Raw genomic sequence first — 27,104 nt, 5'->3', positions numbered from 1 at the left:
AGTTAGGATCCCTCACTTAGGGAATTTTGTTTCCTTATTTAGTGGACTGGAATGGTCTATATATATGAATGTAAATATTTTTATTGGAATAAGAAGAATATTCAGTATTGCTCGAGTTTGCTTAGAGGACATACAGGTTGGACATATTATAAGTAAGGCCTCCCCATATTAGAAATCAAATTGCTTGCTTCATATTTTGAATATCCAAAAACACGTTGCTATGAATTTTTACAAAATACTTGGAAATTTTGAATAAATTTCTTTACTTAGTTTCTCTGTATCATCTTTCTCCGCTCCCATCAATTCTTTGCAATAGAAAATCATGATAACACTATAATAGGAGTGATTTAATGAAAATCATGAGATATAAAAAAATAAATATATAAAAAATTATTTTCATTTGAATGATTAAATGCAATAGAGAGACCAATGACTAGGCTAGTGCAAAAAATTCATGGCTGACAAGGAGTCAGATGAGGTTCCCAATGTGTAATGTTCATGATATTGCACTATTCTCTAGGTCCTATTTGTCACGCCCCGAGGGCCAAGGCTTAGATGACGTCTGACATTGTTATATAACAATAAACCTCGTAGCCAAAATCAGTCTTTTTCCTAAATAAATATTGTCTTTTACAATGACAATGGAATAGAAATTACATCAACAGTTTTGCGGAAGCAATATACAAAAGAATGTAATGCTAAGAGTAACAAAGTTGTGATCTTCGGTCTTTCGATCTTGTCACCAGCCCCAGAATGTTTCTTGTTCTTCATCATTCAGTTGTTCCTCAGTCTTATCTAGGGAGAGATGTAAGGGGGTGAGCGTTTTGGGAAACACTCAGTAAGTGAGGCCGATCGATTAGCACAAATACATATAGAGATACATTTAAAGTACATATCCTGAACAGATTTTTAAAACTTAGTATACTGACTTACCATATCAGAACATTAGCAGAATCAAAGTCGAAATGTGGAATAAAGACTATCAGAACATTTCAGATTGAAGCTAAGAGTCACAAATAATTTTTTTCTGAAAATAAGGTTGATTTTCATGGAAAGAGGCATCTATCCTAACAATAATAATGATGATGAACATATTTTTAAAACTTAGTATACTGACTTACCATATCAGAACATTAGCAGAATCAAAGTCGAAATGTGGAATAAAGACTATCAGAACATTTCAGATTGAAGCTAAGAGTCACAAATAATTTTTTTCTGAAAATAAGATTGATTTTCATGGAAAGAGGTATCTATCCTAACAATAATAATGATTATTATTATTATTAGTATGATTTATTGCATAGTATGAGCTCTAGAGAGAGAATTTTTTTTAAAATGTTTTCTCCTCTTTTGCGCTCCATCGCTCCTTTCTCAGGGTCAATAAAAAATATACGATTCATTTAAAATTTAATTAAATAAAAGGGATTTTGACTTTTTTAAATCGAGAAAAGGGAGTTGAATAGGTTAGTTAGATAAGATCATTAATTAGCTCGTTAAAAAAAATGAAAAGTGGGCCACTCTTCTACTTCTAATTTATTATATTTTTTTTAAAAAAATAAAAAAATGGAAGAGTGGGTCGCGAAGAGCACGACCCACGCGACCCACTCTTCTACTTCTATTTTTTTAAATAAATTTTTAAAAAAAAAATAAAAAAAATGAAGAGTACTTCTAATTTTTCAATTTTTTTTAAATAAAAAAATGAAGAGTGCTCGACCCTTTCTTTTAATTTTTTTTTTATTTTTTACGTTTTTTAAATAAAAAAATAAAAAGAGTTGGTCGAGTGATAATGTTAGAGGTTTGGTTTAGGGTTTTGTTTAGGGTTTAGGGTTTGGGTCGAGTTTGGGTCGAGATGGGTCGAGTGGGTAGAAATTTTTAATATTTTTGAGTTTTGATCATTTTATAATATATAATTCACTTTATATATGATTAGAATGTAAATATGTATAAAAAAATTTATTTGTGTAAACATTATTTATATGTTAATTTAAGTATGTTAGTTAAAAAATTCATAACAAGTAGAAGAATGTATCTCTTATTTTAACAATGTGGGTTGAATTTATACTCGACTAAAAATCTTAACAAATTTTATAATTCCACTAAAATTCATAACAAATTTTATAATAATAGAACTAAAAAAATTCATAACAAATTTCATTACATATTCACTTTAATGAATGTATATCGAAGCATATGAATAATGAAATTAATGTTTATTGTATATAAACATTAACAAATTTTATAATTCTACTAAAATTCTTAACAAATTTTATAATAATAAAACTAAAAATAATCATAACAAATTTCATTACATATTCACTTTAATGTAATGAATGTATGTCAAAGCATATGAAATTAAATTAATGTTTATTGTATGTAAACATTAACAAATTTTATAATTATACTAAAATTTTTAGCAAATTTATATATATATATATATATATATATATATATATATATATATATACCCATCTCTACCCACGCGACCCAACTTTGGTGGGGTGGGTCGCGTGGGTCGAGATTATATATATTTATATATATATATAATCTCGACCCACGCGACCCTACTTTGGTGGGTCGCGTGGGTCGAGTATAATCTCGACCCAATTTTGTGTAGATACCTTTGAAATAAAATTTAAAATTGAAGCCGTGGGTCGTGATACATCTTTTGCTTTCACGATTCAGGGTGAATCTTTTCACTCTTGAGTCATGAATACTGATGAGATCCAATAAATTTTATATCTCAAAATATTTTTTTTTTAATATATGATTTTTTTTTTTTGAATTTGTTGTTCGTGGTTAATTGTTAGCCAAAAAATGAGAGGATGAAAAATTAAGAAGAAAAATATTTTTTATGAAGATAAAAAATGAAATAAAATTTAAAATTGAGTCGGAAAAGATAGAAAAATTGAATCGAGTGAGTTTTTTTATTTAATTAAATTATAAATTTTATTATATATAAAATTAAAATACACTAATGAAAAAATTAGTTTTTAAAAAAATGTTAAACAAAAGATAAAAAAATAAATTATATTCACTCCCTTTTTCTTAATAAACTCAAGCGTGACTCCCTTTTTCCTTATTTTCCCTCCTTTCTCATTTCCTTCCATGACTCTTTGTTGCTGAGGAAAGGCGTCGCAGCTCTCTTCCGTCACCGGCGCCGTTCTTCACCGCCGGCGGCGATACTTGTTTACCTTTCTCTCGATTTTTTCTCTCGTTTTTCATCCCTTTTCCTATATTTCTCTCCGAAATAATCTCTTGCGCAGGTCAACTCCTACCTTCACGGGAGTTCTGTGATCCTTTTAATCGGTTTCTCTTGCTCGGCCGACCTTGGTGTTTAGTGTTCACAATCCAGTAGGCACCATTGGATTTTTCGTCGACAATAATATGAACAACAGGATAAATTCAAGAGTGCCTACCGTCCTAAGGAAAGCTGCGGGGGATGAAGTCTTTATTGAACATAAAGTTTTCAACCTGAGATTGGGCAATGGGGGATTGTCTCTTTGGTGGTCTGAAAAAACTAGGAACGCGACCTATTTGCTGGATTTGGACCGAGAAGAAGCTAGCTGGCTCAGTCTAAGTTTCAAGGAATTCATAAACAATCCTGTCTCGGGCACGGATTTTCTTCCTTTTAGGGACAGGAATGCGGTCTTCACTATACAACTATTTTCAAACAAGCGTGGAAGGTTCTTAGAGATTACTAAGTTCAGTTTCAGAGGTCGAAAACAGATCACGATTGTTCCTAGTGGCTATAATTCAGGGGGGGTGGAAGAAAATCTTGAATACACTAGTAAGGCTGTTGTCCGGGATTTCTCAGAGGAAAGTGCTTCAACCAACCTTCGGATACGGGTCAGCAAAGACAAGATGTAATACAACAATCCGATATAACAGCAAAAAAGTGGAGGAGGGTGGCCGAGGATGGCTGAAAGAGAAGGAGGACAGTGATATGCCAATGATGGTTAGGAAGTGGAATGAAGCACTCATTGTTACTAGGGGAAGAGTGAACAGTTCGTGGGATCAGATAAAGAACGGCCTAGCCAAATACACAAACAAGATAGTTGAACTATTTCCATTTCAAGCTAACAAAGCGGTTTGGTGGCCTCCGACCCTTCCGAGTATGCATATTATCTAAAGTTGAAGAAAGGTTTTTTTGACAATGGGATGTCTTTGAATTTCGAGGCATGGAAACCGGATATCAATATAGCAGACACGGTGGATAAATGTTGCAACAGTTGGGTTAGGAGCTTTGGACTACCATGGAATCTATGGTCGAAAGAAACCTTCAAAAGCATAGGGGATCAATTGGGGAGGGTCGATCGACATAGGCGCGGAAACATTACTACTTACAGACTTAGGGGCAGCAAAGATCAAGGTGAAAGGCACGGAAGGAGGGTTTGTTTGCAATAGGATGAAAATTCAGTTGGAGGGGCAGACCCTTGACATTCGAATTTGGGTAGATACCTTTGATCTAACAGCTTACGAGAAGTACGGTAGGCAATCATACGCACAGGTGGTAATCAATGGTAAAAGGACCTTGGCGGGGTGGGGTAACTCAAATATGGTCCGGAAACAATTCGAAAATGAAGACCCAAGCAGCGGCCATATCGATGGGATGACTGATTCAGTGGTTCATTTGCATCCAGCTACAACCACAAATGAAGGGAAGCTAGGAGGTGGATCTGGCAATAGAGGGATGAGGTTGGATGATGGGCAGGGGAATATGCACTTGGAAAAAAATCAAAAAGGGCCAGCTGAAAAGAGTGCATCGTCAACACCTTTTCCGGGGGGAAAGGCAATCAAAATTCTGAGAAAGATCAGTCTAAAGGAAGTCACAAGATTTAGCAGCTCACCTGTTCAATCCTTGAATAATGAAGAAGCCAAGGAGCAAGCTATGAGGGTCAATAACGTGAGTGTCAAGGTACAGATGCCTTCATATGGGAAAGTTTACACTCGAAGATTGAATGAAGACGCTCCAGTAGTTAAGCATGCCATTGACAAATGCGGACTGAGAAGTTTAGATTTCTTGAATATTGAGGAAGTTAGCAAGCTGGGAGAATTTGATATGGAAGACAAAGAAGATTGCTTGCTCAATGATTCACAAGATGACTTGCTGGAGGAAGAGTCCGAATCAACAGACACTCAACTTGATGGATCGCTCCGAGTTTCAGCATCGCTTCATATACTTGAGACTAATCTCCTAGGTCGAATAAATTTGATTGACATTACTAGAGTTTTGTTATGTAGCAATCTATATAATTGGAAACAATATCTTCCATAGAATTAGTTAACCAGGTCATCACGGTCGAGTTCTCCAGTACCCAGGACATATCATTAGGTTTCGGCCCCTTCTTTTTTCTTGTCAGATAGTCAATTTTCTTTCGTCTCTAATGTGCATCCTCATGAACAGGGATCAACGTAGGAAAGTCTCATCATTAAGTTGAATTCTGGTTAGGTATGCTGATTGTGGTCATGATAAGTATGCTGACCACAATAAGTATGCTGAAAGATTTTTGGGATGGTACGGAGGGAGAGGGACACATTCATTTGATTTCTTGGGATAATATGTGCAAGCCGAAGGATAAAGGTGGTTTGGGAGTTGGGAAAATCATTTACCGAAACAAGGCATTGCTTGGAAAGTGGTGGTGGAGATTTTTTAATGAAGATGGGACATTATGGAAGAAGATAATTGTTAGTAAGTATGGGTTACAAGAAAATGGATGGGATGCGGGGTTGGCAAGGTACACCATGTTTAGAAGCCCTTGGAAGTTTATTTCCCGAATATACCCAACTTTTAAATTGAGAATCTCTACTGTTGTGAGAGGGGGGAACAAGGTTAGATTTTGGGAGGATAGATGGTGGGGGGAATTCTCGTTTGAAGAGTCATTTCCAGCTTTGTTTCGTATATCAGAACTTCACAATTTGCCCATATCTTATTTTGTCATTTTTGATAGTGTCACGTCCAATATTTCTTGGGATTTTCACTTTAGAAGGGCGGTGAGAGATAACGAGATTGAACAGTTGTCAGAGTTACTAGGTGTACTAGAGTCGGTTAGATTAGTTGAAGGGGTAGACGATTTTGTTAAGTGGAGTGGGGATTCGTCAGGTACTTTTTCAGTCTATGCATCTTTTTTCCCAGATGTTCTTTTCCCACCGTTCAATTTATTCCATGCTATTTGGAAAAATCCAGTCCCAATCAAAATCCAGATTTTTTCTTGGACAGCCACTCTGGGTAAGCTACCAACCTCGGAGATGATTCAACAAAGATGTCCGGGTATTATGTTAAGTCCCAATTGGTGTGTTATATGCAGAAATGAAACAGAGACGCAAGATCATTTACTCATACTGTCCTTTTTCTTTATCTCTGTGGGCTAGAGCTTTGCAAGAGCTGCGATTGGTTTGGGTCACACCAAAGTCAACAAAAGAGCTATTCAACTTGGATTTAGGACAGCCGAACGGTAATAGAGGAAGAATTTTTTGGCAAACTGTGGTTCACTGCATTTGTTGGACAGTTTGGTTAGAAAGAAATCGACGAATCTTTGAAGATGTTGAAGCAAATTCAGATCAATGCTGGGAAAAAATCAAGATCAACATGGCTTTGTGGATTGGAAACCACAAAGTTTGATTTGATGAGAAATTGGGAATATGTGTATTGCTAGATTATTAAGTTTTATTCTCTGATGTGAAACTAGATGTCAGTGGACTTCTAGTCCAATTATGTAACACTTTTACTTTATTAATATTAATAAATTTCGTTTCCTATCAAAAAAAAAAAAGTACGCTGAAAGATAGAAGATGGCTAAGTTTTGTCTTTCAGAAAAATTGATAATCTCTGATGGCTGATGCCAATTAGAGAAACACAATTTATGAAAAAATTTATATGCAAGAGTGAAAAAATGGATTACGAAGCTTTAGTTAGATGGAATATATGAGGAGCTAAAAAGGGGAACTACAGAATGTACACTAGCTAATAATTTATTATTATTGAATATATTCACTAGCAAAGAATTTACTAGCACTGACTATCTTTATTTACACACCTATAATGTCCCCAAAAATCTGTTTCTAGTGAAACCAATTATCTCCTATCCAGCAGTTGGATTCTATTTGTGCAACCTAATTATCACAGTTGATTAACTGAACTCTAGCTGCTTCAACTTGTTTCCAAAACCAGTGGTAGTAAATTGGTATTATTGGATGTGACAAATATAAACTACCTTATTCCATTCCACAGATACCCAAACCGTTACTTCTCATTCACAAACCTTCTTGAAATACCTTCCATGAAAGAGTTCACGGCGGCAAAGTCTTCTCTGGAGTTGCTGACATTCACAATTGCTTTTACTCATAATATTGTTTGAATTGATATATTCCTAATGTTATTGTTGTGTATCTGAACTGGGTTAGCTTTGGCTTGTTTCATTATTTAAATCTTGGCGCTTGCGATCTCAAAGACTAGCATTCTAGTTACCTACCAAATAAAGGATTCTTCTGACCAGTGTGATATACTTCATAAAGTTGGGCAGAAGTTTTTTCATCCTTCTGGAATCTTAATTCATTGGGTAATATAAGATAGCAAACATTATGTTTTGAACCAGGTAACAGGAAAAGTTTCGTAGTGTAACATTTTACTTTCGAAGTTCAAGTTAGTCCATAATGAGAAAATTTCTTCACCAGGCCAAAGCTACAGCAGAAAATGTTGATGAAGCAGTTCGAGAACTTCCTGATGCCAACTCGGTAAGGTATTCTGTTCTCTATCCTTAAATCAGCATGTTTTAACTTTGCTATTCTGTTGGATGCAGTCAATCAATTTTCTGGTGCCTAATAATTCCAAGATGAATGTCAGAATAATCTGAAATCATGGGTTATGCGTGTCATTTTTGTTTTTTCTGAAAGATTTTCCATGACACCTTCAGAGACCAGAAGACCTATGGGCTTTGCATTCTCAATCTGTATTTCCAAAGGCACACAAAAAGGACTCCTCTGGTTGGGCAGCAATAAAAAAGGTAGCCACTTAGCGAAGTTGAGTATATGTGCCACAAAGTCATTTCAAAACAAAATGTTAACCCATTTTCTATATTTTGCCTACTGTATCTCATTCGGTTTTTAGTACAAAAATGACGAAGTATGGGAGTTGAGCTATTTTTTCTATATAATAAGCATTGTTATTCGTGTTGATTTGGATGAGGCCCATTCCTTTCTGCTGGCTGTGCCCTGAGTTTAGAGAGATATATTGACCATAGTTATCAACTGTCAAGTCCTTGACCAGGTACCACGAGACAAATTGATGGAGTTTTCTACCTCATGCTTTCTTGAATTTCAAGTAAATATCATGTACAAAAAAAGGCTTTGATACAAAATTTTCTAAATGGTTTATATTATTCTAGAAACTGAATATCCTAAGTTAGGAAACAAACAAATATGTGACATGAAGAGGAGAGATTTCCTCCAATGTGAGAAAATTAACCTATTAAATATATTTGCATTGGTATTTCTGATTTCTTAGCTTTGATAAACCACGGTCAGAATGGCACCATCAAGGAGGCAGATATGGTTACAAAATTCTTTAACCCATAGATGGGATTTCCTAAAATAGACTAGATGAGTGATTAAACAAGTCCAGCTTTTAATAGTGTTTCTATTAAAAAACATAAGCGGTTTTGACATTTGGATAAATGTTAAAAAATGTTTTTGCTTTTATTTTTAAATAGAAGGAGAGATTTAATGGTAAAATGTCTTTTTTACTTCTTTTGGTTTTTTCCATCATTTATAGATCATTGAAAAGGATGAAAAGATTGGAGTGAGTCACTTCAGACCTATACGTCCTTTGGGATCTGGAGATACTGGCAGGTATACTTATCAATCCATCTACTTTAAGCATCATTTAAAGCGATAATAATCTCTGTTAAGTATTTGCATCATATCCACGTTTTTTACTTAGGCCTAAATAATTACCTTAAGACTTTCTTAGACAGGATATATATTAGATCTTAATTCAATTATTTATGCCAAAGTAATATGTATTTGGGCGCAATTAATATGGATTAGATCTTAAGGTGATTTTTTACAACGTATGTTTTATTATAACTCAAATCACGATATTTCTTAAAAACTATTTATATATGATGTGGCACTCATCATATTCCCTGTCAAGCAGCATAACTCCATATTGTTGGTCGTTGTCCAGGTCTATTGGAAGGTTTTCAAAATAAACAACCCTATTTTGATTAGGGGTATATAAATTTTCTTTTGAGAAATTTCTCCATGTATACTAATCTTCAACTCACCAATAATCAAATCTGAATGTAAATTACAACTCTCAATGTAAATGGACAAAAACTTCAATAAAATTTACAAGAGTAAAGAAAAATTAAAAGGATATTTCCAAGGGGGAGTTGGGAGAGCAACTTCACAATCACATATTCAACCATAAATGAGAAAAGTGCCGGTGGATAAAGAATCAAATTGTTGGATCTTGAAGGAATTTTTGTCACGTGAATCTGCAATTTGAGAGTTGACGGGAGAAGGGGTTTGTTGATTTTGGGTTTTAGGTGAGGAAAAGTCCATTGATCAAATTTGAAAATGTTGTGTGGAAAAATTGTAAAATAAAATTATCCTAATAAAAAAAAAAGTTGAGAGTTTCGCCCCTGATAGTATAGCGTGCTCGTCGGTTTAATGTTCCTATTCTTAAAACTGTTTATTCTTCCATGATAAAGCTAATATAAGATTTATCACCAAATAAACAATTATGCTATCTCAATGATGGGCTAAAGGCTTTTTCGATGAACAAAATCTTGTTTACGCAATCATTGATTTTTCTGCAGTGTTCATTTGGTGGAATTAACAGGAACTGGTCACTTATTTGCCATGAAAGCAATGGATAAGTCTGTTTTGCTGAATCGTAACAAGGTATGGCATAAAATGGTTTGCAAATCTCTATTTTAATAAATATATCAATTACCGTATAATTTGATTCCCTTTGTATGGATCCGTAAATTTTTCAAAAATTGATAAAAGAGTTGGTACTATAACAACTTTTAATTTTATCAATTTTATTTTTTTTATAGGAAACAATATTTTATAAATGAAGTTTAAAAATGATTACAACAGTGGATTAGATGTTCACTGTCATCATTTAAAGAAGATGATTGTCCTAAATTAGAATCCTATAGCATTAATAATTTACTGATATACGTAATCCCACCGTCTTAACAAATAAAAAACTGAGACATTCTTGAAATCTTTGTGAATTCCAATCCACATGGCAACGCTAATCTTGATTTTCTCCCAGCATTTGTCAATATCCGTCTGAATTTCTTCAACCGTCCAGCAAATGCAATGAACCACGACTTGCCAAAATTTTCTTCCTCTCTTACCCGTGTTCTGTCCCAAATCCATGCTGAATAGATCTTTGGTTGCTTTAGGTGTTACCCAAACCAACCGCAGCTCCTGCAAAGCTTTAACCCATAATGAAAACGCGAATGGACAATGGATGAGAATGTGGTCCTGAGTCTCCGAATCATTTCTGCATAGAACACACCAATTGGGGCACAATGCAAGTCCGGGGCATCTTTTTTGAATCGTCTCCGATGTTGGTAGCTTACCGAGATTTGTTGTCCAAGAAAAAAGCTGAATCTTACTAGGAACAGGGACCTTCCAGATAACGTCGAAGAGTTGAAATTTTGGGTGAAAGTTATCTAAGAAAAAAGACTCGTAGAAAGAACTAACAGAAAACAAACCCGACGAATCCCCACTCCACTGAATAAAATCGTCCACCCCCTCAACTAATCTAACCGGCTCTAAAACTTCTAATAACCCTGTCAGCTCATCGATCTCCACATCTCTCACCCCCCTTCTGAAATGAAAATCCCATGAATGGCCTGAAGTTGCACTATCATAATGAGCAAAATTTGAAATAGACAAATTGTGAGAGGAAGAAAGCTAAAATAAAGCTGGAAAACAAACCTTAAAAGAACTGACCCCCAACCAATTATCCTCCCAGAATCTAATGTTATTCCCTCCTCTCACCTTAATTAAAATCTTATTCTTAAAAGTTGGGTATATCCGAGAAATAAATTTCCAAGGGCATCTGTAAGTTACATTTTTTGCCAACCCCGCATCCCAACCGTTTTCTTGTAACCCATATTTGCTAACAATAATTTTTTTCCACAATGTTCCTTCTTCTCGGAAAAATCTCCACCACCACTTCCCAAGCAATGCTGTATTTTTGAAGCTGATTTTCGAAATGCCCAATCCACCTCTTTCCTTTGGTTTACGGACTTGATCCCATGCGGCCAAATGCATGTGGCTCTCTCCATCCATTCCGTCCCATAAAAAGTCCCTGGATATCTTGTCCATTGATTCCTCTAACACTTTTTGGAACCTTGAATAATGACATGTAATAAATTGGCATGGAATTCAAAACCGAAAGTATCAATGTTAATCTACCCCCTTTGGACAAAAAGGCTTTCTTCCATGTAGCCAATTTTCTGGACATTTTAGCAACCACCGGCTGCCAAAAAGCTTCTTTCAAAGGATTGCCTCCCAAGGGTACTCCCAAATATGTAATAGGCCATGACTCGATACCACATCCCACTTGTCTTGCTAACCTTTCAACTTGTTCAAGTTCACGATTAATTCCCAACAACGCACTCTTTTCCCAATTGATTTTTAAGCCCGACATATCACAAAAGGAACTCACCACTTGGACCAAGAATGTTATATGTTCATCATCCTTTGCGAAAAAAAGCGTATCGTCCGCAAACTGGATATGAGATATCTCAATCATTTCTTTGCCGACCTCTATCCCCTTTATATGGTTCGATTCCTTAGCTTTGTCTATCAATCTCCCAACACATCAACGACCAAGTTGAATAGAAAGGGAGACAAAGGATCTCCTTGACGAAGACCTTTGAAAGCCCTGAATTTTTCTCTCGGTCATGTACAATTACCGTGAGATTTATCCCTTAATCTCTCCCATTTTCAAAATTTATTTTCTAAAAATCCGGTATGAGGAGGGAATGTATCAAGGAGACAATTGAGTGGGGTATGGTGGTTGAGCAGGCAGCGACAATGCGGGCTGCTTTTCCACAAAAAGATATTAAGTGATTGTCGGTGAGTACGAGGAATTAAACAACTCAAATAAGTATATATTATTCTTTAGCTCAATGGCTCCATTTTATTGGGGTGTATATGGACAAGAACTTTTATGTAATATCAATGATTATTTGGTACATGATAAGGCCATTTGAAAAGTATTACCTTCTACTGTTTGTTTGTAGGATTTGTATGTTTGAAAAACAATGATGATGTGTTTATGAAAATGGCAGTAGTTTCTGAGTTTTTCATGAGGTATACTTAAAGTCATAGCATGATTATTATGAAGGTGATTAAACCTTTGAGACCCTTTCATAACGTTTTTTCGGATTGGATCTCAAAATTAAAATAGGATGGCTTAGGCATTTACGTGGAAAGCATTATTTTTTAACTGGAAGAAATAGAAAGAGACCACAATCACAAGATGGGATAGTTGCGGGAGTGATTGTTGAGGATAAAAACAATGTTCACTCTAGCATTATGCACAAATCTTCTTTGCTCAGGATAACGCAAAGAGTTGAAATAAATATTAATATTTAATATTGACTCTTCCAAAATTTTGTCTTTGTTTACATTTTTAAAATCAATCTCTTACCTTTCAAACATTCAACATTGTCATTATTTTAATTTAACTTTTCACCCCTCTCGAAATTATTTATACCATATTCTAACAGATTACTGTATCCTTTGAAATTTATTATTACCACTCATATAATTTGACAATACAATGAAATTTTATATCTTTCTTTGCAAAATAAAACCAAATATACATTTCATTCTAGATAGATTTCTAAAAACTAATTAATCAAACCTCAAAACGCCGAAAACATGGCCGAACAAGGTTTATTAATTGGTAATTTATGGTATTTAAATGTGGAACAAAAAGTCCTCTAGCAGTAGTAGACCAGAAACATTAATGGAGTCAACCAACAGTAAATTATTTTAAGAATAGTCGTTGTTTTCTGGTGATGCATTACCATCTTTGAAATTGTTGGGTCAATCTTACGATTGATTTGACCAAATCAACATAAATTTCATATTTTTTTATTTGTTTAGGTGTATTTTGAGGTGATGAATAATTCTACAGGTTCATCGTGCATGTATTGAAAGAGAAATTATCTCGCTCCTGGATCATCCATTTTTGCCCACTCTGTACACATCTTTTCAGGTTCTTATTTTTTGAAACTCATCAAGTTACTTTTTATTGACATTAAAAAATATGGAAAATATAAAGGCAATAAACGATCGTTAAGCATGCTAGTAGCTTTGCTTTTTTACACTTAAAATGTTGCTTTTGTGACTTGTTAGCCTAGCATGAGTGTGGTTGTCATTCACCATGTTCACGACCAAGTTCACAAGCCCGTTGGTATACCTCAACAGTCAACAACCAATTAATTTGCAGTCTATATTATTTTAAGCATATGCTGTAACTGGACGTTTGATATAGCTCACAATTCCTTAGTCCAAGCATGTTAACATTGTCAAGCATATCTTGTGCGAGATGGGGTACGTCTTCCCAAACCTAAGGGGAGCAATCCTACTTGCCAAACTCAATACGACCATGCCAATGTTTTCTTTAATAAAAAAAAACTATGGATGACGAGTTATATTGACCATTATTCCATACTCTGTCATTGATTTGTGAAAATGATTAACCCAATTATTAGAAAAGTCCTTGCATACACATAGCATTATCCAAATCTCTGTTACATATCTGATGTGAGACATCACAATCTCCGTGAAGCATAGTATGTAAAGACCATGAGTCGTACGCTGACCCAACATGAGCCTCAGCCCATAACCATGCGCCACTCATGGGTTCGAGTGTTGAGCGGCGAAAGAAACCATTTTCCAAGAGTGTGATATTCTATGAGTGACGGGGCATGGAATATCCCACCCCTGGAAAGTGGTTTCTTTCGCCTCCCCAACACTCGAACTTAGGACCTCTAGGCTTAGTACCTAGATTCCTAGAGTGTTGCCTCAATTGTCCCCCAACACTCGAACCCAGGACCTTCAGGCTTAAGTACATAGATTCCTAGACCAAACACTGAAGGAATTTAGATACTTAATCCTGGAGGTCATGTGTTCGAGTATCGGGGGAGGCGAAAGAAACCACTTTCCAGGGGTGAGATATTCTGTGAGTGACGGGGCTATCTCAATTGCTATCAACACACCCAGGACCTTCAGGCTTAAGTACCTAGATTCCTAGACCAAACACTGAAGGAATCTAGGTACTTAAGCCTGGAGGTCATGTGTTCGAGTATCGGGGAAGGCGAAAGAAACCATTTTCCAGGGGTGAGATATTCGATGAGTGACGGGGCTATCTCAATTGGTACCAACACTCTAGGAATCTAAGTATTTAAGCCTGAAGGTCTTGGATTCAAGTGTTGGGAGAGGCGAAAATAAGCCATTTTTCAGGGGTGAGATATTCTATGAGTGACGGGGAATGGGTATGGGCATGACTCATGATGGACCAACCTATGACCTATTAACAAAAGGGGCACATGAGTATGGGTTGAGACTCATGTTAGGTCAGCCTACGGCCCATGGTCATTACAATGATGTTCTTGTCACATTCCTTGTATAATCTAGGATTATGTTGGTACCCTTCCGAATTCATTGGGGCTCTGATTTCATTTTTATGTATTGCGCTAACAAGCCTATCAAATAAAATTCGACAAGGCACGATTTCAGCTTTCTTGGCTACCGTTGGAACCAAAAGTTTTGTCACGCCCGAAACCCAGGGTCGACACCGGCATTGTTTAACAGTCACATAGTCGAAAAACAACCAGCCTCGTATCACAATATAAACCAAAGCCAGTTTATATATCTTAATTCAAACGAAATAACAATTGTCTTTACAACCCCGAAATCGAAAAACAATAGAATCAAAAGCGGAAACGTTACAACTGAATAATAATAAACTTAAACTTAAATCTAAAATCTTGAAAGTTCACCAACCCCAAAATTGGTCCGACTCCTCTTCCTCGAGTTCTTCCTCGGGTATGTCTGGGAAATGGTTGTAGGGAGGGTGAGTATTTTGGGAAATACTCAGGAAGTGGGGCCGTTCGAGAACAATATAACAACATGCATAATTTCGAAAATCACATGACTTGTATAAAATCATTCGTAACACATGCATTACATTGACCAGACATTGAGATTCCTCTACTTTCAATGGTTTACTGATATCAGTCCCTAATTTTACTCATTTAAGGGGACGAGGCCATATAGCGGTTACATCCCCACCACGTAAGGGTCATGTCATGGTTGAGATTCCCTCACATATCAAGTTGAATCCTCAAAGTGCCCAAAACCATATGACAACCAACACAAGAATGGAGTAGAAGAAGAATATGTACTCGACAGCATTTTTGAAAAACGAAATAAATATGCATAACGAAAGTTTAACTTTAAAACAAGCCCACTTACCTTAGACTAGAAGAAAACTCGAAAACTCAGCAGCACATCTACCGAAAAATCAGCCGCTTTGTAAAATTCCTTGCACCTTATTGCACCGTTGGATCGAGCTCAATCTTGGCCGTTAACAAATAAATCAAATACATTATGAACGGTGGAGATCCGATGTGCAAGTCTTTTTGACCTGCTTATGGATGAAAAACCGTAGGTATGCTGTTCTCGCCTAAAATCTGAGCAGTTTTCTTGCGAATGCTATACTCGAAAAACTAACCGTTGGATTTTATTGAAATTTGGTTATGTTGTTCAAAACATATGAAAGCATATTCTGAACGGTGGAGATCGGATTATGTGCTCCCGAGCGAGAGAACCGAATTTCTTGACCTGGACAGAATTTTGATGACTCGTGCAGAATTTTTGGGAGAAAATTTCGAAAATATTTGGTAGAGATTAGAGAGAATTTTCGAAAATTCTGTAGAAATGCTGTGAAATTTGAATGCGAGAGTACTCCTATTTATAAGGGTGGGGTGAAAATCTTACCATAATTCGATTGATATTCTTTCCAAAATTTCGAGATGCTCCTTCCATAAATTTCGAGATACTCCTTCCATAACTATTGATATGCTTCCTTGTTGAGAAAATCTGTCTTGTATGTAATACTAGTATTTAACCCGTGCGATGCACGGGATGATATTATTAAAAATTAGTGAAAATAAATAGATATTTAAATTGAAAAAAAATAATATAATTATAAAAAATAAAAATAAAAACTATTTTTCGCTAATTTTAAAAAAAAAATTCTTAAATACAACGCATGTAGATTAATTTTTTGGCTAATAATCATTATCATATCTCAAAATTTTAGATTGTGTTAGTTTAAGACAATGACATGATGCTTATCTTTTTTAGTGTATTGATGTCGGCCACCAACCTTAATACATATTTAATTCTTTAATTTTCGAGAAGATATATATTATTATTTTTTAACATGTGATAAAAAAAATTTAAATCACATTCAAAAAATTAATGAGAAATATTTTTTAAAAAAATTATTAATTTCGTCTAAATCTACATTCACAAACAATTTTTGACATGACACAAGTTTGACATATTTGAATGATAACAATAATTGTTTCATCAATATCTTTATCCAAATAGGTTGTGATTTTATTTACAAAATCTCTTCATAATATACACAACAAACTATTATTCCGAAAGAAAAATGAAACATGTGAACGTAAGTAAATTATGTATAAATTAGAAAAGTTATTTAATTAACATTTATAATTTCAATAAATTTTATAAGGTGTCGTCTAACAAGATGTTTACATTTTTTAGAATTGATTTGATCATTTCCATTACAGGAAATTTTATATTATCATGTATCCATGAACTTTGTAATATATAAGAAATTTATCACGTTAGTAATACGTAATAACTATAATTTTGTACAAATAGATGATAATATTTTTTACTTCTCGATCATGAAAGATAGATTTCAAAGTGTCTTGTCGTTCTCGTTGTTTCCATATGTAGGTAGTTCATAACAACAAACAAAACTAAATTTAAACGAACATTACATTTTGCAAGGATTCAACTCATATATGGTGCTGAAAAGAGAAGTCATTTCAGAATTCAATCTTTGAGTAGATAAATAGAATAAAATTGATTTCTAATATAAATGCAATATTGCATTATTTATAATTATAAATTCAAATAAGACATCCCAAGGGACAAAATTTATATATTGAATGCTTTCGAAAAAATTATATCATACATTAACTATTTCAAATTATGAAAATCTCGAATTGCATGCATTAAGTGTCAAACATTTCTGATTATTGAGGATAATATACATGTTTATTGAGAGTAATTTAATGTCAAATTGAAACTATTTTGAATCTATCTCTTTTAATTTTTTTTTCTTATTTGAATTTTTAAGAAAACAACTCAAGATATACAATATACATATGGTGATTTAAGAGCACGAGGATCAACCTTGTACCTCTGGTGTGTGAACATATTAGACACATAGGACAAAGATTCTCAAGGTAGAAGGAATATATGGAGACTTGGATAACATACAAACAAAATTTGATAGTTAATGACACAATCAAACATGTGGTTGATAAGAAAAATAGGAGTAATAAACTACATCAGCCAAAAATACTTTGGAACGTACAAAATAAACAATAAAGCTCGTGTGGACCTTTCAAGAATATGCGCTTTTTGCGCGATGCTATATTGTTCTATTGAGGTGTGTTTGCACGCATTGTCTGGTGAAGAATCCATTTTTTTTAATAAATTCATGAGGGACAGATTATCAAACACACGATCGTTGTCGGAATGACAGACCTAAACTGGTGTGTTAAACTGTGTAACGATTAGTTTTAAAAAACTTTGGAATAACTTTTGGTATGTTATGCTTAGATTTCAACAAGTATACGCAACTCATGCTAGTACGATCATTCGTAAAATACAGTATTTATCACCGAAACCAGAAAGCATTGAGGGAGGACTCCAAACATCTGTATAAACAAATGTAAAAGGAATTAGACTTATTGAAACTTAGTTTGAAAGTTACGCGATTATTCTTAGCATAACTGCATTTGTCACACTTTAAACTAGAAATTGGAACAGTGTTAAGCAACTTAAAAAATAAAGGGTTCCAAAAAAGAAAAGATGAGCCAATTGACAATACCACAGAAAGCACAATCATATTCAGGTTGCAACTCTCTTGCCCCCTCCAAGTAGTAGAGGCCTCCTCTCTCCTAACCAGTAGCAATTATGTTGAATATCTTGAAACACGAACACAGTCAGTGGCATAAAAGGTTTTCAAATAGTTAAGGTGTTTAGTAATCTTGCTAATGGAAAGGAGACTATTGGAGAGGCTAGACACAAGTAAGATGGATGAAATGGAAAGTGGAAGAGAAAATGTGATGTTTTCAACCAATGAGACAGACATAGGAGCCTTACTAGCAATCTGAACAAACTCGACAATTTCGTGCACTAGACTAATGAGTATGGAAGGAATAACACTCGTATGATTGGCGGTACCTCAGTCATTAATCCATGTGTTGAAGATAACAGAAACAAAGTTTAGGCAAGAATTACCTTCTTGAAGAGATAAATGAGTATCCTGAGACACAAAGGCCATAGAGATGGAGTTTAAGTGGCACCTAGAGCTGTCGAAATGGGCTAGCCCCGCCCCGCCAAATAGGCGGGTTGGGTTGGAAATTTCCTAACCCTCTCAAATGGCAAATCACCCCGCCCTGACAACTCTAAGTGGCACCAACCTGAGATTATTTATCTTTTTCTTTCGACTTTTTTCAGTTTGTTTCACCCTGGATTAGTGGCAATTATATATTAATTGGCTCTAGATAAAAGTTTACTGGCAATGAAGCCTTAATTTAAGAGTTTGGCCTCAAAACTAAGGCATGTTTGCTGTGGTCTACATCCATAGAGCTATCAATTATATAAGAAAAAAAGGCAGCAATTCTATTCCCTTAAAATAGTCATCTGCTGGTTATGACGCCTGAAATGCTGAATCTGGCATACTTTGCTATTCCAATTATTCAATCCTACTTATTCCAACAGCAATGAAGTGAAGGCTCGAGGTCTAGCACCACTTCCTTTGCTCTTAGCTTTCTAAACGGCTGCCATATGAATTAGTAATGTTAGTGTGAGCAATAATAATCACAGTAAATAAATCGTAGTTGTAGTTACTAACATGCTGCATTTTGATGTTATTTAGAGTTTATATAGGCATTAATCTGATATATCTTTGTCTCCAGACACCTACACATGTTTGCTTGATCACAGATTTTTGTCCTGGAGGAGAGATATTCACATTGCTTGACAAACAACCCTTGAAAATATTTAAAGAAGAATCAGCCAGGTAGTTGACTGACCTACTGAAAATAGTTGTTTCACTATATGAACCTCGAAGAAAATTCGTTTTCAAGAAAACAAGGACTTTTCGATGCTCCTTTTTCATTGGAGAAGATCAGCACTCAGAAGAATATATATATATTTTTGATATGAAACGATATTTTATATATGATAAGTAGGATAAAATCTACTCAGAAGAATATTAATTTGTCAATAAAGGTCATGTCTAGAACTTTCAAAAGATCAAAGATTAAGACAGATTTGCATCAACTTAGTGGGCTTCCTGTGAGGTTTCTAAGAGAAGGCAGGGAAAATATAAAGGTGTTTCTTACATGAACATACAGTGTCTATACACAATGTAGAATACCATAGTCTACATTTTCATATGAGTTGTTAAATCACTTAATGTGGCACTTGGACATTGTTGGAGAGCTTTATGTACTATAAACATCAACCAGCACATAAAGGAATTTATATGACCCCCAAGCCAATTTTTTACATAAGCTGCAGAGTGTATCGCTCTATTTGTCATCAACTGATTTGATTTCCGAAGGAAGATGATGTTCTGAATATTATATTTAGGTGGATAGTGTTTGTTAAGTTTTCAACTTAACTAATTATAGAGAAATTTTCAACCTTCTTTGGTAAACTGTCTCCGGATATTGATCTTTGCATTTTAAAATGATGAACAAGATAGAAGTAATTTGTTTAGCTTCAAGTGCCTCTCATCAATTATAAAGTATGCAAAACTCATTACTCAGGAGTGTTGAAGCAATATTTTTTATGAAAAACATCTATCACTGAATAATTTTAACCGTGAAATCATGAATCACGAGTTCGATCTATCATTTGACATAATTAACGTTTAGAGAGATATGCTTGTATTTTCTTGGTTAGACATCATATTTGAATGTGCTTTTTTTTATTAATTTCCAGGTTTTATGCAGCAGAGGTTGTCATAGCCTTGGAATATCTTCATTGTTTAGGTATCTTATGTAGTGGACAACTTCATACACTTGTTACAACACTAAGTGTACACCCACCTGCTTAATTCCGTAACCTTTTCCATGTAAAAGAAGTGATCCTTCTGAAAGAGTTGAGATCCGAGTTCTCAGGTCTTGATATTTTATGGCATCCATTTAGCTTGAATGTCATGCCAAATCTCTGGTTCAAATCATCTTTCACATCCCTTTATTATATGTGTAGCATTTCTCAATTTTCAAGTTATATTACAATGAAAAAGTGTTAAATATTGTGACCAAGTTGAAGTTACTTGCATGGAACATGTTAATGTAGCCGCGTGTAATTTTGTTTTGATGTGTGGGTTAAAATGTGTAATTTATTGTGTTATCTTTCGCTACAGGAATAATTTATCGGGACTTGAAACTAGAAAATATTCTTCTTCAAAAAGATGGGCATGTTGTATTAACTGATTTCGATCTATCATTTAAGACAGCTTGCAAACCTCAGGTATGTACATCTAGTGTATATACTTTTATTTACTTATTTGTATTTGGAGTATTCTATTTGTTTGTTTCCTTTGTTTATACTTATGTGCAATTTAGTGAAGTGCACAGATGCGCATAGAGAGGTGATTTATTTTATTTCGATGATCACGTCTCTTAAACCTTATTTTCGTTTGTTCCATTTGGATATCTCTTTGAGAAAAATATGTTTACTGGGTGACTTTTTTTTCTGGCATACTGTATGGTCGGAAGATGAACATGAGTTTCTTTTTCTCTAATCAAGTAGTGAAGGCTTATATAATTAGGTGCGACAACAGAAACCTTGAATATTCCAGTCTCATCGTCTTTAATCAACAAATTTTGTCATAGTTGAATTTCTGAAGCCAAGAATCTAACATATATATATATATATATATATATAAATATACCACTTTCATTTGTGAATTTCCTTATATGTCCTTGTTCATTTATTTAATTTAATTTAATCTAACATATCTAATCTAATCTAACATACATATAAATATACCACTTTCATTTGTGAATTTCCTTATATGTCCTTGTTCATTTCACTTCCATTTGTGAATTTCCTTATATGTTCACTTTCATTTGTGAATTTCCTTATATGTCCTTGTTCATTTATTTAATTTAATTTAATCTAACATACATATAAATATACCACTTTCATTTGTGAATTTCCTTATATGTCCTTGTTCATTTATTTATTTAATTAAATATACCACTTTCATTTGTGAATTTCCTTATATGTCCTTGTTCATTTCACTTTCATTTGTGAATTTCCTTATATGTTCACTTATATAAATATAACACTTTCATTTGTGAATTTCCTTATATGTCCTTGTTCATTTATTTAATTAAATATCTAACATACATATAAATATACCACTTTCATTTGTGAATTTCCTTATATGTCCTTGTTCATTTCACTTCCATTTGTGAATTCCATTTGTGAATTTCCTTATATGTTCACTTTCATTTGTGAATTTCTTTATATGTCCTTGTTCATTTATTTAATTTAATTTAATCTAACATACATATAAATATACCACTTTCATTTGTGAATTTCCTTATATGTCCTTGTTCATTTATTTATTTAATTAAATATACCACTTTCATTTGTGAATTTCCTTATATGTCCTTGTTCATTTCACTTTCATTTGTGAATTTCCTTATATGTTCACTTATATAAATATAACACTTTCATTTGTGAATTTTCTTATATGTCCTTGTTCATTTATTTAATTAAATATACCACTTTCATTTGTGAATTTCCTTATATGTCCTTGTTCATTTCACTTTCATTTGTGAATTTCCTTGTATGTTCACTTTCATTTGTGAATTTCCTTATATGTCCTTGTTCATTTATTTAATTTAATTTAATCTAACATACATATAAATATACCACTTTCATTTGTGAATTTCCTTATATGTCCTTGTTCATTTATTTAATTTAATTTAAGTTAGCAAACAAATTAATAGGTTATCTTAAAGTTTTTTTTTTGTTATTCATTGTTTATCTTAAATGAATTTGGACATTAATACACATTTCTCTTTTTTCCTAACTTTTATGTCAAAAAAATTATTTATTTATATTTTCTTGTTAATTTAAATTTCGACATTAATAAACATTTTTTTTTCTTTCCTAACTTTTATGACAAAAAAATTATTTATTTAAATTTTCTTGTTAATTTAAGTTAGCATCTAACATACATATAAATATACCACTTTCATTTGTGAATTTCCTTATATGTCCTTGTTCATTTATTTAATTTAATTTAAGTTAGCAAACAAATTAATAAGTTATCTTAAAGTTTTTTTTTTTGTTATTCATTGTTTATCTTAAATGAATTTGGACATTAATACACATTTCTCTTTTTTCCTAACTTTTATGTCAAAAAAAATATTTATTTATATTTTCTTGTTAATTTAAATTTCGACATTAATAAACATTTTTTTTTCTTTCCTAACTTTTATGACAAAAAAATTATTTATTTAAATTTTCTTGTTAATTTAAGTTAGCAATTAAATTAAATGTGATAAAATATGTAATTGTGAATTTTCTAATATACTTTTATTCCAAACAAATTAATAGGTTATCTTAAAGTTTTTTTTTTTTGTAATTCATTGTTTATCTTAAATGAATTTGGACATTAATACACTTTCCTCTTTCTTTCTTAACTTTTATGTCAAAAAAATTATTTATTTAAATTTTCTTGTTAATTTAAATTTCGACATTAATAAACATTTTTTTTCTTTCCTAACTTTTTTGCCAAAAAAATTATTTATTTAAATTTTCTTGTTAATTTAAGTTAGCAATTAAATTAAATGTGATAAAATATCTAATTGTGAATTTTCTAATATACTTTTATTCCAAACAAATTAATAGGTTATCTTAAAGTTTTTTTTTTTTGTAATTCATTGTTTATCTTAAATGAATTTGGATATTAATACACATTCCTCTTTCTTTCCTAACTTTTATGTCAAAAAAATTATTTATTTATATTTTCTTGTTAATTTAAATTTCGACATTAATAAACATTCTTTCCTAACTTTTATGCCAAAAAAATTATTTATTTAAATTTTCTTGTTAATTTAAGTTAGCAATTAAATTAAATGTGATAAAATATCTAATAATGAATTTTCTAATATACTTTTATTCATTTAATTTAGTAAATTAAATCAATAATTTTTTAATGGATTCTTTTATAATTTATCGTCTATCTTAAATGTCTTTGGATATTAATCCATGTTGAATTTATCAATTTATCCATAATTTTTCTTTGTTGCTGCTAAAATTTGTATATTTATTCATGGTTGCTAATGAATATTTAATATTTATATCTTATCTTTTCTTTTATTTTACATATAAATAAGTCACTTTTATAACAAATTGATTTTAAAATATGAACTAAGAAGCATCGTATATTTTGTAGATATTGAAATATGTTAAAGATTATTTGTAAGAATATTTTTTTAACGTAAAATTATACTATGATTGAAATTTTGCAATACTTTTCTCAAATTATTTTTTTAATGAATTATTTTTTAATTGTGGTTTTACTACTTGTACATCTCATTGCGGGTAGAAAACTTTGTCCCATATATGAGTGTAACTCGCTTTAATTTTTAAAATATAACTAATAAAATTTGTGAGTTCTACAACTATATTTTTCAATTTTTTGTAATATTATAAACACGTTATATTATTTTTTTGTAAATTTTATATGTTTAATTTAAGTTATTTTTGCTAATTAATGTCTATAAATTTGTGAAACTCTTGATATTTTTATATAGCCGATAAGAAATACGAAAATTTTAAAACTTCTAATAAAATGTTTAATATTTCAAATTTAACTATAAAATAATTTTTTTAGGAACTTAAGAATTTTTTTATGTATTTAAATTAATTTTTTTAATTAATATCAATGAATTTATGAAGCTCTTGATATTTTTATGTATATAATAAGAAATGCTAAATTTTTGACAAATCCAATAAATTGATTAAAGTAATAATTAAATAAATAGTTAATCAATAATTTAGTGATTTCACTGATGATTCATTATTTATTATGATAATATTTTAGATAAAAAAAATGTTTTTAAAATTAAGTTTCTATTATTATATATTTTGTTATCAATTTTCAATTGCGTTCTAAACATAATACAAAATATGATTATATTAGCATTATTCTATTACGAAATCATCATATATAATATATTATTTGTTATATTGTTTTTTCTTTTCAATATATTAATTAATTTCTAATTGTATATGATGAAATTACATACATAAAAAACAATTTTTTCTCTTTTCTACATATTAATAAATTTAGCATTATATATGATGAATTTATATATATAAAAGCTATTTTTCACATTTCAAAATAACAAAATTGTATTTAATATTGCTCACTTATTAAATTAACTAAGTTATGTTTACCAATTCATTGTGTATTATTATTATGATTGCAACTTAATGAAGCATAGGTGAGGACATATAGTGGTCACCCTAACAATTAGTATTTGTGTTTAAATTATTATTAGTAATTAAAACTAATTTTTATTCGATGAAATTATTTGATTAGTGAGAATAGATTTAGAAAAATGATTTCTAGAATGTAAATTAACAACTATATCATATTTGTTTGGTGTAATAATTGTTTATGTAAGGTATAACAATCGAAATGTGACGTTTGAATTGTTTTACGATTTTAAAAGATTTTAGTTAATGTTATATCGTTACCCTGGTTATAACTTTTGGTAAAGCGGCAAATGCATGATCCTACAATTGCTATATATAAGAGTCAAAATCATGAGATCGATTCTCATATATTGCAATTAGTGTAATTATTGATATTGTTGGAGTACAATAATTATCTTTGTTGGATACATCGATCGAATCATGACGATTGAGCTACTATACAGTTTAAAACATTTGAGTTAATGTGTAATATCTATTCTAAAAAAAAAGTTAAACAAAATTCACAAGGAGTTAAAAGTTAGCAAAAACACAATTGATATTTAACTTAATAACAAGTTTAGGGATTTTATTTTAACATCATTATGATAATTTAGTTAATTAAGAGAATCAGTCACTATATGCACTCCATTTAAATACATTGTAATTTTGGTTTTAGAAAAATTTACTATTCTCTTAATTTTATTTTTATTGTTTTCCATTGTGAATGATCTTTGTTAATTTGAGAGCTGTCATTATGTTATAATAATGCAAATTGAAAAATGTTATATAAATAAGTAAATATATTTGATTTATCGTTATGATGTATTTTTATTTATTGTGTTTTCATATATTTAGATTAATAAATACTTATAAACAATATGTTATTCAAACGATTTTAAAAATTATCTAAATCTTGTTTGTATATATTTCATTATTAATCACCCACGTGCATCGCACGTGTTCATTCCTTGTATACTTAAAAGTATAAGAGAGTTTTTCTAGTTCTAAACAATTTAACTGCCGATTAAGTAAAGAATCAGTTGCTACGTTTTCGATTTCATTCAGTCACACATCTTTGTTGGCTTATTTACAAATATTATGCATGTATTTGTTTTGAAACTAACTTTCAACTACATGTTGGAAAAATCACTCTTTTTACATGTTCAAAAATATTTGATGTCTAGTCACGAAAATTGGAAAATTTTCTTGTCTATTGCTTATTCTAAAACTGATCGATGTGAGTTATTGTAATATACTGAAGGTAACAAATTTCCAGGTTATTAAGCATCTTCTTCCAAAGAAGAGAAGATCTAGAAGTGAACCACCTCCGATATTTATTTCTGAACCGAGTGGTCAATCAAATTCGTTTGTTGGAACTGAAGAATATGTTGCTCCGGTACAGTCGAGTGTCATTTGGTGTTTTATTTGTCTTCGCACATTCTCTTTATTTCATAAGTACAGCCTATATTCTGCAGAATTTTATAGTTTTCTAACCATAATTTATATCATTAATCTAGCCAACAAGACACATGTGTTTTAGGAAATTTGATCTGAAAGCAACTAAATATTCTATAACGAAAAAAACTGAAAGTAGCATTCCTGATGTGTTTGATTTACACTTGTAAAACCTTCAGCAGGGCTACCCTCAAGTTTCTAGTGCATTTGAACTTTTAACAGATAGAAAATCAATTTCCCAGAAATCATTGCTATAACCACTTATTTTGATGGTTGATTTGAATGCAGGAAATTGTCAAGGGTTCAGGTCATGGTAGCGCAATAGATTGGTGGGCTCTTGGTAAGCATATGAGCTACATGCATCCCAATTTAGTATTTTCATTGCATGGAAAGCCATAAACTGAAGATGTATCCTATTTGGAGCTGGTTTTTGGTCTTATGCTTGGCAGATCACACTCTTGCAAGTGCACCATAAAAGTTTATCATTGATGCAATGTCAATTCAATACTTCATAATAGAAATAGTCTTTTTTATGCTGAATGAAAACAACTACTGTACCCAATCTATTCTTAGGGGCAGAGACTTAATAATGGCTGATTGGATACAAGTACACTTTTAGATTTTTCATGTTTTCTTTTGTTAATATAGAGCAGAAATCCAAACAAATAATTCATGGCATCAAAAGAAAGAAACTAAAGAAAATGCATCTTGTATTCTCATAGTTCTTATCAACTGCAATGTTATTTATAAAGAGCTGGAAAAATATAACAGAAAACCGAAATATCTTCCTAATTACAATTCAAAAT

The 27,104-nt window shown here is 32.1% G+C and overlaps 1 protein-coding gene across 2 annotated transcripts in view; it reads left to right on the top strand.

Moving 5' to 3' along the window:
- LOC140842070 (phototropin-2-like) overlaps positions 1 to 27,104 on the top strand; it is a 64,072-nt gene that overhangs the window by 20,105 nt on the left and 16,863 nt on the right. Inside the window, exons 11-20 of one of the 2 annotated variants that reach the window (XM_073209889.1) lie at positions 7,672 to 7,731; positions 7,911 to 8,000; positions 8,768 to 8,844; positions 9,819 to 9,903; positions 13,178 to 13,258; positions 19,302 to 19,405; positions 20,335 to 20,384; positions 20,762 to 20,868; positions 26,120 to 26,239; positions 26,587 to 26,638. In XM_073209889.1, the coding sequence (XP_073065990.1) occupies positions 7,672 to 7,731; positions 7,911 to 8,000; positions 8,768 to 8,844; positions 9,819 to 9,903; positions 13,178 to 13,258; positions 19,302 to 19,405; positions 20,335 to 20,384; positions 20,762 to 20,868; positions 26,120 to 26,239; positions 26,587 to 26,638 (826 nt within the window). The remainder of the gene's footprint in view (positions 1 to 7,671; positions 7,732 to 7,910; positions 8,001 to 8,767; positions 8,845 to 9,818; positions 9,904 to 13,177; positions 13,259 to 19,301; positions 19,406 to 20,334; positions 20,385 to 20,761; positions 20,869 to 26,119; positions 26,240 to 26,586; positions 26,639 to 27,104) is intronic. The other variant, XM_073209890.1, reaches the window with a different exon arrangement.

Source organism: Primulina eburnea, chromosome 9, assembly GCF_022965805.1.
Source record: "Primulina eburnea isolate SZY01 chromosome 9, ASM2296580v1, whole genome shotgun sequence".
Lineage (NCBI taxonomy): Eukaryota > Viridiplantae > Streptophyta > Magnoliopsida > Lamiales > Gesneriaceae > Primulina > Primulina eburnea.
This window is presented reverse-complemented; position numbering and strand designations above follow the sequence as displayed.